This window comes from Podarcis erhardii (genome assembly GCF_964252035.2).
Source record: "Podarcis erhardii genome assembly, chromosome: 15".
NCBI classification, from domain to species: Eukaryota; Metazoa; Chordata; class Lepidosauria; order Squamata; family Lacertidae; genus Podarcis; species Podarcis erhardii.
The window spans coordinates 44,136,407-44,152,835 of NC_138505.1; the positions used below are offsets into that span (position 1 = coordinate 44,136,407).

The 16,429-nt window shown below is 46.4% G+C and overlaps 1 protein-coding gene across 2 annotated transcripts in view; it reads right to left on the minus strand.

Annotated features, from left to right (window-relative positions):
- The window catches only part of MYO18B (myosin XVIIIB), a 275,393-nt gene that overhangs the window by 32,297 nt on the left and 226,667 nt on the right, over positions 1–16,429 (minus strand). For both annotated transcript variants that reach the window (XM_081842590.1, XM_081842591.1), the window contains 3 exons: positions 13,750–13,883; positions 3,835–3,876; positions 12–152 (listed from right to left, as the gene is read on the minus strand). In XM_081842590.1, the coding sequence (XP_081698716.1) occupies positions 12–152; positions 3,835–3,876; positions 13,750–13,883 (317 nt within the window). The remainder of the gene's footprint in view (positions 1–11; positions 153–3,834; positions 3,877–13,749; positions 13,884–16,429) is intronic.

Sequence of the window (16,429 nt, forward strand, 5' to 3'; positions counted from 1 at the left end):
ATGAGTCTCACCTCAGGCTCTGGGTACCACGGCTGTCCGCGGTTTGCCTGGATGGAGAGGACCATGCCGATGCCAAACTGGACCATGATTTGACACTTTCTTCAGGTTCCAAGTTCAAGCTCATGGTTGACCCCAGACTCAGCTGACTCTCGCTGTAAGCGGAAGAACACAGAAGGGTTGTTGTGAGGCTAAATGGGCAAGGAGAGAGGCCTTTGCCCACCCGATGCCCTCTGGGTTGTTGTTTTTTGACTACAACTCCCATCAGCTGTAGCCACCATGGGTTGTGGGGCAGTGCATGCACGCCACCCTGAATTGCCTGGAGGAAGGGTGAGATGGCACAAATGGAAGTTCATAACAAATTTGAAAGAATCTAAGAATCAAGAAGCTGTTTAAGAAAACTGTAAATATTTATTTCCACGGTCACAACAATTATGCACAATTAGCTCCTGTGCTTTGCAAGTGCATTTGCTTTGAACATTTGTGGTCTTGCATAACATATTCATATGATTTTTCCATATATGATTATTGATAGGTAATGCAATTATTGTTTATGTTGTCTCAAGCCCTTGATCAGTTGCATCAGGTGTGCCTGAGACAACACCTGTTGTATTTGTGCTGTTGTGAGGGATTCTATTCACGGGGTTGATGAATAGTGAGAGTGGAGAAACCAGTTAAAGTTGCATTTTCAGAAGAACCAGAGAAGGAGAAAGTTGCTGTTGTTAAAGTGATGCATGGGGGAGTCGTAACCCTACAGAGGCAAATGGTGGATTACAACTTCAGGCCTTATACATTTGCAACTAGGAGAAGCCAGTTTTTGGAGATGAAAGCCTGGCTTGGTTTGGAAAATGAAAGATGGAGAGATCACCCTATGTGGGGATCAAATAACTTTTGGGATTTGAATCTGAGTCAGGTGGAGATTGGAGCCTCTGGGGCCTTTGGATTTGGCAGGAGTGTGAAACAAGATTTGGAATATTCTATGGGCCCTACCTTTAACTATGGAAGTCTGGCAGACTCGCTAAGAAGGAATTTGACTACCGTTGGGTTGGAGCTCCCCCGAGATTTGTTCTTTAACACCAAAGACTATCAAAAAGATCGGCAGAGGGGACATGAAAGAGAGTTAAGAGCCGGACTTAAGATCTCCGGGTTGATGGACTTTTGGAGAACTGTTGGCAGGGGCCAAGACCGGGGAGGAGAGATGGTGAAAGAAAAATTGGGAATTTAAAGTGTATATATTGTGATTTTTTTTAAAAAAAAAATTTAATGAGAGATGGGAAAATCGTGGAATGGAATCTTTGTGACCCTAGGGGAAACGTCTTAAGAGAATAATTTCAGATATATAAGTTTTAAGGAGAAATAAGATTAAATAAAGTAAAAGTGGATGGCTAATAGGCGAATGAGAGAATGGAAAATTACAGTATATTAAGATAAGTTATAAAGATAAAAATAAAGATGAAGGATTTGCTGAAATATCTATTTGAATTAGAATACAAAGAGGGGAGGTGTGAGGAGGTCAAGGAGATAAGTTAAGAGAGGGAGTTATATTAAGGTTTAACTTGTTCTTTTGTCGTTTTTTGATTGTATTTTTTTCTTTTTAGCTGTTTTTGCTTTTTATTTTTTTATTTTTATTTTTTTTCTTGGATATGTTTTGTTTTTGTATTCTGTGTTCCTTTTTGTAACCTTTTAAAACTTGAATAAATATTATTTGGGGGGGAAAATAAAGTTGCATTTTCAGCTGAATTTGGGGAAACCATTTGAAGCATCTGTTGTGTTGAGCTATTTCAATTGCTTTTGTTTGATTTGCTCACTGCCAACTGCTGAAATTCTGTAAATTTTGATAATAAACCTGATTTGCAATGGGGGTGGAATAATTTTAATTGCAACTGTAGATGAACTTGGGCAGGCTGTGGGCTGGAGACACATCCCTTCCACCCTGGCTATAACAACTAAGTATAGTTTGTATTAACCAGAAAGTGAAGCTTGAAATCTCTTCCCTTCAAGTGCAAAGTAGAGATGTTATGTCTGAACCAAGCCAAATTATGGGGGCCTTTTTACAGACAGGGCTTTTTACAGATAGGACAGAAAAGTGGTTCTTGCACCAATCACTTTGTGGATGTAAAATCTGCATTGTTGGGAATGGGGGGGGGGGATAGCTCAATGGAGAGTCCCTGTCCTGCATGCAGAAAGTCACTGCTTCCATTCCCAAAGGCATCTCCTGCCTGAAACCCTCGAGAGCTGCTGCCAGTCGATGTAGGCAACACTGAGATACACAGGCCAATAGCCTGACTCTGCCTAAGGCATCTGCCTACGCTGAATGCTCAACTGCACCACATATATCCCAACTTTGTTTTCTCTTCTACATGGACAATTATAACAATCCAAATTATAACAAATCCATATATAGAGATTACCCTGAATCTCACAACTTCCCCCCACCCCCTCCATGGGTCCTATTATTGTTGCAGGAATTTATGTATAGGTTGGGGGGGGGGGTTATACATGCACATGCAGCCCACTACCAAAACCAGCACAATTGCTTTTGTGACTTTTGTGAATTGTCCCCACAAAACACCCCATCACAGTTTCAAAGGGCCTCTGCTGCACGATACCAAATGTAACAATTCGCTGATAAATGTATCTATGTACTGGCTCACTGGGAAAACTTCAGAAATTCCTATAGACATGTGAGCTCAGCTACTCAGCAGCCCCTCTGCCTGAGTGATAATTCCTGGCATCCTGATACCTGAGTGCCAGACAGGTAGCCATTCCAGAAATAACAAACCCAGATGAAGACAAAAGGGTGTGATTAACTTGGCTGGGAAACAGGGAAATGTAAATATCTCTTTTGTTACATTGATGGGTGTTTGGTGGAGGGCAAGGAGAACCATGGGGTAGGTTCCAGGATGCTCAAATTACTGCCACCAGACTTCCCCTTTCATGATATAACCATGATGTATGAGTGATGTAGTTGGGGGGGGGTAACATGGGGATTAGCAGCTAATAAAAGTTTGGGGGCTCTTTTGTTCAGGGCTTCCATCTTGTTCTCCCTGGTGGCAGGTGGGAGTCCTGGCGCCACAGTCTTCAATAAAGACCAAGCCTACTGGCTGCTGTTTTGCTCTGGTATTCCTGGCTGGTGTCCTTTTTTTTTGTCCAAGGGAGCTCTCAGATTTCTCTGTTAACAGTTTCCGTTAACATTATCAACATTTACAACTGCATATTATTCCATACTCTATATTTTATTTCAATCCAAATTATCCATAGTATCTGTTACATTACAAGTAGATTAAAATCCTGCTAGTTGTTTCCATTTGCTTGCAGTGGTCTCCTAGATATGTTATAATTTTTTCCAATTCTTTTAAAAGTTTTTGTCCTCTTGGTTTCTGAGTTTACCAATCAGCTTTGCCATTTCAGCATAGTCCATCAGCTCAACTTCTCATGAACCTGTGAGGTATCTCCTCCTTCTTTATGACCCATTGAAAAATCAAGCTGGTTCTAAAAACCTGAAGACTATCCCACTACTGAACCTATTGAGACAATAGAAACTCCCATTTATTTGCAGAGGCAGGAGGGCAGAGATTGAAGAAGCTGTTAATATCTGCTGTATGTTAAGAGGCATAGCATTTGGGAAGATCAATGTGGGCTCAGCAAACGTAAAAGGGGATAAATCTGAAAAATTGATTGGAAACAAATGGAAGGACATGGCCCATCTCTCTCACCCCCCCCCCATATTTTGGCTGCTGTTCAATGAGTGTACTTTTTGCAGTTGTTAATCAATGTGTTTTATCCTCTAGTCCCACGTAAGCTTGTATCAGGCATTTCCCATTGGAGTTCACTTACGTGTCTCCTCTTGAGCTGAGCGATTCTCGAGCCGTCTGAACGCTACAAGGGAGAGAGGAGAGAAAGACAGGGATCAGTCACTCTTCCCAGTGAGGACTAATATCTGTCCATCCCTTCTGCAGCAGACTCCCCTGAAACAGAGACATGCACTTGCCCCCGGCAGCCCTTTGGCTGGGGGAAATGTTCAGAAGGATCTTCCTTTAAGGAAAGGGTGGGAGCAAAGAACCTTCACTTTTTTAAAAACCTGTGGGGGAGTCTAAGTGATTGTTTTTATTTAGGAAAATCTTATCATAAAGCAAAGGATCCCTGTGGTACCTTTATTTGCACACAAACATGCAAATACACACACACACACACACACACACACACACACGCAAACTGAGCTCCAAGGAGCTCAAGGTGGCATACCCTCATTTCATCCTCACAAGCACCCCGTGAGGTAGGTTAGGCTGAGAGAGGCCGTGATGGGCCCAAGGTCACCCAGTGAGCTTCACAGCCGAGAGGGGATTTGAACCTGGGTCTCTCAGGTCCTAGTCTAACACTGGCTCTCCTAAACCTTTCCACAGAACTTTACAACAGTAACACTTTTTGCTTTGCTAACCAACCCCAGGATTAGAGTTGCAATAGACCAGGAGTCACCAACCGTTTTCAGCCGGGGGCCGGTCCACTGTCCCTCAGACCTTGTGGGGGGCCGGACTATATTTTGGAAAAAAAATATGAACGAATTCCTATGCCCCAGAAATAACTCAGAGATGCATTTTAAATAAAAGGACAAATTCTACTCATGTAAAAACATGCTGATTCCAAGACCATCCGTGGGCCGGATTGAGATGGTGATTGGGCCGCATCCGGCCCCTGGGCCTTAGGTTGCCTACCCTTGCAATAGACGGTCCTTGTCCGGCACTCTAAACACAACACCATATATACGCATCCCTAATTTGTGGTGAAAGAAAGACACAGCTGCAGATGAGTGAATGTGTCAATTTCAGTTTCCCTCAGCTTCTCATTTTCCTAATATTAATTTCAGTTTGCCACATTTACACAGTCCAAAGTGCAAAATTCACCAGCATTTTAGTATAGAATTCTCCTAACATACACATTTTGCAAGCAATCTCCCTTATATAATGAAGATTTGTATACTATTTTCAGTATGATGTGCATTCCAAAAGATAGATGCATTTCAGTTAGTGAACTGTTTTCCATTAGCACCAGGGAATGGTGGAAAGTTATTTTACAGAGGCCAACAGAGCATGGGAAATGGAGCATGTGATCCCTTTGTGGTGCCCTTTCCCTGCAACCTGCTATCACCCACAGGCAAGGAACCTTGAGGCCTCCAGATGTTGCTGAACTACAACTCCCATCAGCTTCAGTGAACATGGCCAACTGCCACAGACGATGGGAACGGCAGTCCAGCAACATTGGGAGGAGCCCCTCTGGTGCTGTAACTCCACCAACCCCTGGAAAAGCTGAGATAGCAAATATGTTCTGGGTTGGGCTCCTGGAGGATGGCTCAGCATCCCTCCAAGCGTGCAGGGGAAGCAGAGTCCAACTTTGAGCAAGGCAGGCCTACGTGAGAGGAATTTGCTGGCTGCTCCTGGGCAGGGTCGGAATAGTTTGGCTGCTCACAGAAAGTTTACATTGTGAGTGGCCCCTGCTGCCATGTTTGCCTTCACTTCATGTCATTCGTTTTATGCATTTTATTTGACAGAGAAGAAAGCACCCAACTGCCAATGAGAGAGGGAGAGAGAGGGAAAAACCACAACCAAATTGGGAGTGAGAGGGGCAGACACACAAAACAAAATGCTTTTCCTTTGAAGCCTGGCTGCTCAGAAACCATGCCAAGGCATACGCTTCTGAATAGAAGTCTGTTAATTATGGCAGCTGCAAGCCAAATCACTTACACAGTGGCCTCCATCCATAAATTCTCGCCGGCTGAGGAGAGCTCCTCAGCCGGCCACTTGCAAGGCTCAGCTTGGCTTGGCTCTGGGCTCGTGTTTGCCAAAGTATTCTCTTATCTTGCAAAGGAGCTGATATACTGTTGTTATATCTGTCTGACTTGAGAGACAATGGACTGAGCCTCTGGGGTTGAAATCAAACTGCTGTGTTAGCACCGGTGACCTCCCTGGGGCACAAGCCCAGGTAGGGTGTCTGGAGGTCCTGAGCTGCCCAAATGACAAGACCTCCTCTCAGTCTTGCTGATGTGGTCCAAAGGAATGCAGAGCAAGACATTTGACACCAGCTTAGTTGCAGGAGTTGCTAATAACAACTGGACAGCCCTCCCTGGGGTGCGCGACAAATCTGTCAAGTTCAGTCTTCGTTTCACTTTTTTTTCCAATATTAAGGTCACTTTGCCATGTTTCCACATTCCATCTGCCTTTTTTTAAGGCCTCATGAAAATTTGTTGGCATTTTACTTTGCACTTTTCCCAATACACACATTTCTTCAAACAAAGCTCACAATAGTGCATGTTTGTGTGATATTTTAATAAATATATGCATTTTATACATAATACCTTGTGGGGAAACTGCACAAAATTCAGATACAGTGGTACCTCAGGTTAAGTGCTTAATTCGTTCTGGAGGTCCGTACTTAACCTGAAACTGTTCTTAACCTGAAGCACCACTTCAGCTAATGGGGCCTCCCGCTGCTGCCGCACCGCTACTGCATGATTTCTGTTCTCATCCTGAAGCAAAGTTCTTAACCCGAGGTACTATTTCTGGGTTAGCGGAGTGTAATGGTTCTAGGGGTTGCTCGTGCGTAAACCGGTGCCACACCTGGCTGGGTTGCCTGAGTGAACCTTTTCTGTCCGGACAGCTATTCGCCCGTGGCTGTCTCAATCGCTGGCAGAATCCATCAGTGGGCATTTCTTGAACTTCTTCCAGCAAAGAAGCTCTTTGACGCCTAGTCTCCGCCTACTCTCCCTGTGCGGAAGCCTTCTGTGCAAGCAGGGTGTGGGCAGCGGAGAACCCTTACTCTCCCCGCTGGTCCCCGGCGAGGAGTCATGGGACCGCCTTGCCGATTCCCCCATCTGCCCCCCTTCTCCACTGGTGCTACACTGATTCCCTTCCCCAGAAGATGGGCAGCCTCTCCCCATCCCGGGACGCTCTCTGGAATCCCTCTGGAGCCCGCTCTCTCCCTCTGGCCCTGATGGCAGTTCCCTGACATCCATCTCCTCCCCAAGACCCCCTCCACCCCCGGCGCGATTTTCCGATACAACCTCCTCTCTCTCCTCGGCCGACGATGCGGGGAATCCCCTGAAGGAGCTGTCATCATCCTCTGAGGATTCAAAACCAGCCTCCCATCCACTCAGATCTCTTCCCGCGGGTTGAACCTCCCAGTCTGATTCTTCTCCCTCTGACACCTCCCCTCCCTCCTCTTCGGAGGCAGGAAAACCCACAAAGTCCCCTTCATCGTCTGTGGGTCCAAATTCTTCCTCCCAGAATCTAGCTAGTGGTTTTGGCTTATCTGGGAACAAACTGTGGAATTCTTCCACCAGATACCCGTCATTGATTGATTCAGCGGGGACCCACATGTTTTCCGACCTGTGTTCTCCCTCCCAAGCTACCAAGTACTCCACCTGGCGACCTCGCCACCTTGAATCGAGTATTTCCGTGGCTTGGTTACAGTATTCCCTCTCCTCTACCCGCGGGTGAGTGGTGACTCCTCCCTCCCGCCCCGGAAATTTCGCCCCTCCCTGTACGGTGAAAGTAGGGACCTATGGAACACCGGATGTATCTTCATGCTGTCAGGCAATTTGAGTTTGAATGCCACTGGGTTCACCTGCTGTATTACCTCAAAAGGCCCCAGCCGCCTCAGCTGCAACTTCTTGCACCCTCCCTTTAGGGGCAACCCTTGGGATGACAACCACACCCGGTCTCCCACCCGTATGGCCTCCCCCTCCCGACGGTGCCTGTCCACCTGCCTCTTGTAAACTTCCTTGGCCCGCTCCAAGTTCATCCTGAGTTGCTGGTGCAAGGCCTCCATTTCCTCCACAAATTGCTCAGCCGCAGGTACACTCCATCCTTCCTCCCCCCTCCCCGGGAAGGCCCTGGGGTGACACCCATAATTGGCCATGAAAGGGCTCATTCCCGTGGACACATGTTCAGCGTTATTGTACGCAAATTCAGCCAAAGCTAATTTCTCTACCCAGTCGTTCTGTCTCTCGCTGACGTAGCAGCGTAGGTATTGCTGGAGTATACCATTCGCTCTTTCTGCTTGTCCGTTGGTCTCTGGGTGCCTCGCCGTCAAGAAGCTCACCTCGACCTGTAGCAAGCTCATGAGCTTCCTCCAGAACCGGGAAGTAAATTATTTTCCCGCGATCCGAGATTACCCTCAAGGGAGCCCCATGCAGTCTAAAAATGTGATCCACAAACAGCCTGGCTGTCTCCTCTGCCGTCACCGCATGTGAGCAAGCTATGAAATGGCACATTTTTGTCAGTAGATCAACTACTGCTGTCTTCCCCCTTGACTTGGGCAGATCTCTCATAAAATCAATGGACACCACCTCCCAGGGCCTTCCCGGTGTAGGTAAGGGTTCCAGTAACCCTGCGGGGGCAGCCCTCTCCCCCTCTGCCCTCTGGCATCGGTCGCACCCTCGTACATATTCTCGTACGTCTTCCATCACCTTTGGCCACCAGAACTGCCTGGTGACAAGCAGCATGGTCTTGTGCTGTCCAAAGTGCCCAGCTGTTGGGTTGTCATGGAGTTGTTTAAGTACCTTCCCCCTCAAGGTCTCCCCCGGTACATACAGTGCTCCCTTATAGTACAGTAGCCCTTCCTTTTCCTCAAACCCTCCATTGTCTTCCCTTCCATCTCGGAGTTCCCTGATTTTTGTCTGAGCGAACGCATCGTCTCTAGTAAGCCCTGCCAGTTCTCGTTTCCCAACCAACGCTCCCCCACACACCCACCGGTCCTCAGGAAACACGTTTCGGACCTCCGGTGGTCCCTCTCCTTCCATGTACTCCGGTTTCCAGGAGAGAGCATCTGTCCTTATGTTTTCCTCTCCCGGCACATATCTGATCTCGAAGGAAAACTTGGCGAACTCCTGAGCCCATTGAATCTGTCTCTGGTTGAGCACTCGCACGGTCTGCCAGCATTCCAAGTTCTTGTGGTCAGTTCGGACCTGGATCTTGTGCCGCGCCCCTATCAATAGATGTTTCCATTGCCGAAACGCCGCATAGATCGCAAGCAGTTCTCGGTCATACACTGTGTAGTTTTGCTCTGACTTGCTCAGCTTCCTTGAGAAAAAGGCACACGGCCTCCAGCTCTGCTTGGTGTCCGTCTCCAGTCTCATGCGCTTCTCCAGATCCACATGCAGGAGCTGCTCTTCTGAGGCGAACGCCTTCTTCAGCCTTTCAAAGTATTGCTGTGCACTCTCTGTCCACACGAACTTCTTTTTGCTACTAAGACAATCCGTTATGGGCGCTGTCAAGTGAGCGAAGTTCTTTATGAACTTCCTGTAGAAGTTGCTGAAGCCTAGGAACCTCTGCACATCCTTTTGGTTTTGGGGGCTTTCCATTCCAGCACTGCCTTCACTTTGCCTGGGTCCATAACTAGGCCTTTGTCTGACAACTTGTACCCCAGAAACTCGACCTCCCTGGCGTGGAATTGGTATTTTTAATAATAATAATAATAATAATAATAATAATAATAATAATAATAAATTTTATTTATATCCCGCCCTCCCCAGCCGAAGCCGGGCTCAGGGCGGCTAACAACAATAAAACAGTACAAAAGTACAACACAAACAACACTCTAAAATCATTCATTATAAAATTAATTAAATTAATTAAATTTTTCCAGCTTGACCCACAACTGATGCTTCTGCAATCTCTGACGCGTTGCTTCTCATTGTCCGAATAGATTAAGACGTCATCCAAAAAGGCTACGCAATTCTTGTACAGCAGGGGCCCCAACACATGGTGCATGAATGCTTGAAAGCAGGTGGACCCCGATTGTAATCCAAATGGCATGACTAAGTACTCAAAAGCCCCCAGGTGGACTCGATGCAGCACATGTCTCAACCTCAAGGCTCCTGATTATGCAAGGTGGAACCCCAGGAGGCATCAGATTGAGGCCAAGTTGCTCTCACCGCTTTTGTTTTGCTTTTTTAAGGTTCTTTTGTTGTTTTCAGCTCCTGGGACCAGTTCCCTTTCCTGCTCAATACCCTCACCCCAGAGTCAAACACTAAAGGTTGAGTTCCCATCCACCAGGAGGAAACGTGGAAATGCACTGGCTCCAGATTGGTTTCTCTCCACCTCGTGCACTGAATCATCCCTCTGCAAAGTGAGTCCATCATGTGATGCTGCCACAAAGATGAAAGGTTTTCAGCAGAGACTCAAGGAGCTGCTCTGCTCTGGCCTTTGACAAATTAGGAGGGGAAACCTCACTGAGAGAACTTGCCTGGCCCTACACTCAAAAAGCCACAAGAAAAGCCTCCTGGATCAGGCCAATGGCCCATCTAGTCCAGCATCCTGTTCTCTTTTTAAAATAAATAAATAAATAAATAAATAAATAAATTTTTATTAAGATTTTAAAGGTTACAGAAAAAAATAAAAAGAAAACAATCGAAGAAAAGAAAGAAAAAACAGTACATATAAAAAAAATCATCAAAAAACAGAAAAAAGAAAAAAAGAAGTAAAAAACAAGTCAAACCTTTAACTCACTTACTTACATTCACTTATTTCCTTGACTTCCTCACGCCTCCCATTTTTGTATTCTAATTCAATTAGATATTCCAGCAAATCCTTCCAACTTTGTTTTTATCCTAATAATTTATCTTAGCATACTATAATTCCCCTCTTTGTATTCTAATTCATATAGATATTTCAGCAAATCCTTCATCTTATTTTTATCCTTATATCTTATCTTAATATACTATAATTTTTCATTCTTTCTTTCACCAAATAACCATCCACTTTTACTTTATTTAATCTTATTTCTCACTAAAACTTATATATCTGTACTTATTCTTAAGACATTTCCCCTAGGGTCAAAAAAGATTCCATTCCACGATTTTCCCATCTCTCATTAAAAGAAAAAAAAGACAAATTATATTATATACACTTTAAATTCCCAATTTTCTTCCACCAGATCCCCTCCCCGGTTTCGGCCCCTAGCAATAGTTCCATCAATCTCGGAAAACCATCAACCCGGAGATCTTAAGTCCGAGGCTCTTAAGTCTCTTTCATGTCCCCTCCGCCGGTCTTTTTGATAATCTTTGGTGTTGAAAACCAGATCTCGGGGAAGCTCCAACCCAACGGTAATCATATTCCTTCCTGCCAAACTTCCATAGTTAAAAATAGGGCCTATAGGATATTCCAAATCTTGTTTCACGCTCCTTTCAAATCCAAAGGCCCCGGAAGCTCCAACTTCCACCTGGCTCAGATTTGTATCCCAAAGGTCATTTGATCTCCACATAGGGTGATCTCTCCATCTTTCATTTTCCAGACCAAGCCAGGCTTCCATCTCCAAAAATTTGCTTCTCCTAGTTGCCATCATGTAAGGCCTCAAATTGTAGTCCACCATTTGCCTCTGTAGGGTTATGGCTCCCCCTTTCATCACTTTAATCACAACATGATTCTCCTTCTCAAATTTTTCAATTTGTTCAGTTGGAAGAGGTTCCTGTGCCGAGTTCTTGTCAACTTCTTTACTAATACCCACTTTTGTTCCCAAGATTACAACATTAGTAGCCATAACATTTATCTGGTCTTGCAGCTTTCCCAAGAGATAAAATGTCCTGTTCAGCTCACACTCGATTTCCTTCCCGACTGCCATCCTTAAACAGTCCAAGGTCAAAAACTAGTTTCTCAGGGCTTTTATCTTTAAAAACAATTTCCCAGCTGCTTCCTTACGACAATATCCCAAAGCTCCGTTTAGAGGGATTCAGGTTCCTTTTCACTCCTTCCAGCACAGACCCAAAAGTCCCATACGTTAAATTGTAACAGTTCCTTCCTTCTTTTTAAACGTAAGATTGTAACAAAAACGGACAGTAGAAACAAAGTCCTTCTTTTGTTTCTTGACAGCTAACTTGACAGCTGACAAATTTATCTATTCACCGTCAGCGGGCTCTCACAGACCACTCCCGGGTTTAGGGAAGTGGCGCTTCAATTCCCGAATTTTAACCTTCTCCTGCAGGCTCCCCTGCTTCCAAAAAGAATATCGATGGTAGTTTCAATCAGTGGAATTTAAATCCTTTACATAAGACTCTCCACGACCTTAGTTAACAGGTTCTTTGCTTCAGTTTATTTACAGAAAGGGGAGGCGGACTTCCTGTTTAGACCTTCCCCGATCGGTGCCAATTTAAAAATACTTTAAAAATCCAATTTCCATTCTACTCACGGGTTGTTGTTTGAAATCCAATTGTCCACAAGAAAAAGTCAGCGCTCTCCGGCAACGGCTACGCGGCTTCACTCCGTAAAAATAGTGGTCGATTCAAAACACCGCGCCGCTCACCCCACGTCACTTCGGAACCCCCGAAAAGGGGTTTCCCTGTGGGTAGGGGGGGCGCTCCTGGTGTCAGCCGAATCCCACGTTCCCAGGCTTCATCCGCCTGGGATTTCTAAAGGGTCTCCGCCTTCGCCGCGGCGGCATGACCTGAATTCCACGGAGCGGGTTCCTCTCAGTCAGAGGAACGCCGCCATTGCCGATGGCGCTAACCCGGAAGTCCCAGCATCCTGTTCTCTCAGGGGCCAGCCAGATGCCCATTATAGGAAGCCCTCTCCTTTCCTGTGATGTCTAGAAACTGCTTTGCAGCAGCATCACTGCCTTCAACTGTAGATGCAGAGCATGGCCATTGGCAGCCCCCTTCGCCATGAATTAGTCCAATCCTCTCTTAAAGCCATTTAACTTGATGGCCATCATTGCCTCCTGTGGCAGAGAGTTCCATAGTTTAGCTATGCACAGCATGAGGGACTCTACCAATATTTAGTTACACTGGATAACTCTGTGTGTGTGTGTATAGTTTAAATTCTATTAATGTTTAATTGTTTTTAAGTGATCCCCCCACACACTGCCTTTGTTTTTACCTGTTCCTATTTTATCTGTAAGCTGACTTGAGTCTGTCAGGGGAAAAGGCAGGACAACAACAACAATAACATCCATGAGTTCCAGTGTGACCAGGGGAAAAACCTCTTCTTCCACTCTCTCCATGCAATGCATCATTTCATGGAGTGTGGTTTGTTCCATGCTCAAGTTAGATCAGGCAGCGGGGAAGCTCTAAAAGGAAACCCCTGTCCTAAAAGATGGAAGCGGTATGGATGTGTATCTGCACACAACACACCATAGGAATCTGCCTTCTGCTGAGACAGATCAGTGCTGTCTGCATTGACTGACAACAGTTCTCCAGGTTTTCAGGCATCACATAATCGTACAGCTGGAAGGGAATGCCCAGGGTCACCTAGTCCAGTCCCTGCAAGGCTCTTCATCGGGGATTGGACCGGGAGCCTTCTGCAGGCCAAGCAGATAGCCTCCTGCTGAGTTTTGGGCCTTTCCACACACAGCTGGCCAGACAGTATGTGCCACAGCCACCATTTCCTAGCTGCACTACTTCACAGGGGCACTGAGATGTGAAAGCGCACCCACCCAGAGCACCCAGCTCCAAAGCCCCAACTCCAGCCAGCTCTGCTCCACCCCACCCCTTGACCTGGGAAGGCTCTCTGGGGCTGTGCCTTCTGGCTTTTCTTCACACACTGCACTGGGGGCTCCACCCCCAGGCACTTTTAATAAATAAATAAATAAATATTGATTTCACAAGTTTTGATTTTTTTCACACAGACAACCAGGCCTTGTGAATGGTGCCAGTCGAAAGTGCCCGCAGGCAGCCCTGTCAGGAGCCCGGAGTCTGAAGAGGAAGGGCGCGGGGGAAGCAGCAGGCTGGCTTGAGAGGCGGAGACCCAGTCCTGCCAGCACACTCACCTCTCCTTATCACTGTCGTCACTCGACTGCACTTCTTCCAGAGCCACCTGCAAGTCCGCAATGCGGCGGATGGAGGTCTCCAGGTCTGCCTGCAACGTCTGCCTCACTGCAGAGAGCTCGTCCACTTGCTTCTCCTGGAGAAACATGAGCACAGGGTGAGGGGGGGAGGGTTAGTGGTGGCCCAGGAAGCAACACACAAGCAAGGCAGTCTTGAACAGGTCAGCTCAGCAAATCATTTGCTCAATGCATTTCTGTTAAGGTATTGTGCTTTATTCTAGAAAGTGGAAGGTGGTTTGAAAAAAGACAATGTAGTGCAGTGGTTAGAGTGACAACCCAGGTCACTCATTAAACTAGGGATGGAGAACCTGCAGGCCTCCTCTTGGACCACAACTCCCATCAGCCCTAGCCAGCATAGTCAATGGCCAGAAATGATGGGAGCTGCAGCTCAACCACATGTGGAGGGAACCACTTTCTCCAATGCCAGCACTGCAAAGAAAGCTGCCTCACACCACGCCAGGCTCTGCCCTGTATTGTCTGCACTGACTGGCAGCAGCTGTCCGGGATTCCAGGCCAGATGCCTTCCCAGCCCCACCTGGAGAGCTTGGGGATTGCACCTGCAACCTCCTGTATCCAAAACAGATGCTTTGCCACTGAGCTAAGTGCGAAACAAGATTCCATTTTCATGGTCTGGCATAAAGGGCTAACTTTAAAAGGAACAGGGATAGCTGCCTTATGCTGTGCTTTGTGACCTGGGCTTTGCTATGAAAGCATCCAGAAAAAGGTGTGTTTTGAAAATGGATTTGAAGGAAGAGAGGAAGGTGGCAACGTGAGGCATTCCCAAAAACAAAACTAGGCTATTTATGTATGCAACATCAGCAGCAAGGGTTATAGTGGCAAAACACTGGAAAGATAAAAACATGAGGCATCCAAGAATAGGTATCTACCCAAGGACCTCTATGCAATAACAAAACAATCTCTAACCCTGGACCCAGACAGAATTAGCTCTCCTGCCAGGCTGTTGAAAGCGACTTTCCCTTGCTCACAAAGGGTTGCTAGCTCTGCTGCAGCCAGACTCAAAATTGCCAAACATTGGAAGTCTGCATGAGGTCCCTCTAGGGCTGGGTGGTTTGAGAGGATGTGGGACATTGTCTTGCTTGAGTATGTAACCCATCACAAGGGTTATGAAATGAGGCCATCTGGATGCTGTATGGTTTCTGTTCCTATGATTTATAAATAAAAACAGTGCACTGCACAGCCCTCAACAACACATGTCTTCAAGGTACAAGAAAAGTTACAAGAATCTGACTCACAAAGAACTTTCTGGCAGTAAGAGCTGTTTTGCAGGGGAATGGATTCCATCAGAAGGTGGTGGACTCACCTTCCTTGGAAGTTCTTAGGCAAAGGTTGGATGGCCATCTTTAGTTAAGATACTTTAGTTGAAATTCCTGCATTGCAGGGGGTTGGACTAGATGACCCTTGTGGTCCCTTCCAACTCTACAGTTCTATGACTCTATATGACTTCTGAAATGTCCCTTTGCAGAATCTATTTTATTACAGTCTGCAAAGTGTCCTGAACGTTCTGTCCATTTTATTCCAACTGCAATAATTTGCTTCATACATTCATTGATCTTCGTTTTATTCTTTCTTTGTTATTCCTGAAAACTATGGTTTCATTATTTCTTTCTTTTTTTTAAAGGACAGTTAAAAGTGAGGGTCAAATCAGGTAAGTGTTCGGCCAGGCAGGAGGCTGGACAGTTAAAAGTGAGGGTCAAATCAGGTAAGTGTTCGGCCAGGCAGGAGGCTGGAAGGAAGGAATTACAGCAGCAGGAAATTGACTGAAAGTGCACTGGAAGGCAAATTTGCATGGGTGGCTCTTTCCACCTCCCTAAATGCCTTGATCTGATGAGACTCGGCTGTGCTGAGGAGGGTGGCTGGAGCAGAGAAAGGTGAGCTGCCTGCTGGGCAGATGAGACATTGGCCTCGGTTAAACTCCTAACATTTCTCTGATATTGCATCCACCATTCCTGTAGGGAAGGAGTGATGTATGTTGAACAGACAGGAGGCAGACGCCGGCTGCAAAAGGCACCTAGGATGGGCAGGCTTGGCCTTCTGGGGTTCACCCTTGAAGGCCCTTATCTGTTTGCTTCGCATGGTTGAAGTGGGAATCTTCTCTAATGGAATGCTCCCTGTCAGGACAGGTAAAAAAATGGAAAAAAGAACTTCTCCATGCAACGCATCGCTGAACTATGGAACTTGCTCCGCCAGGAGGCAGGGATGGCCTCCAACTGGGATGGCTTTAAAAGAGGGTAAGATAAATTCATGGAGGATGGATTTCAAGGAGCAGGGACAGGCCCCCTCAAAATTCCCCAGTGGCCATGCATGCACACTGCAGGGTGTGCTCACAACATACACGCAAGTCGTGGGGCATGTGCACATGACATGCTGACATTGGAGGGCCAGGCAGTGTGCTTTAAGGACTCGGAAGCGATCGGTGGCTGCCACCCATGATGACTATACTCTGCCTCCACAGCTGGAGGCAGCAATGCTTCCAAAAAAACAGTTGCTGGAAGCTACAGGTAGGGAGAGTGTGTGTGCTTGGGTCCAGCTCACGGGTTTTGCAGGGGCATCTGGCTGGCCCTGTGAGAACTGGATGATGCTGGACTAGATGAGCCATTGGCTC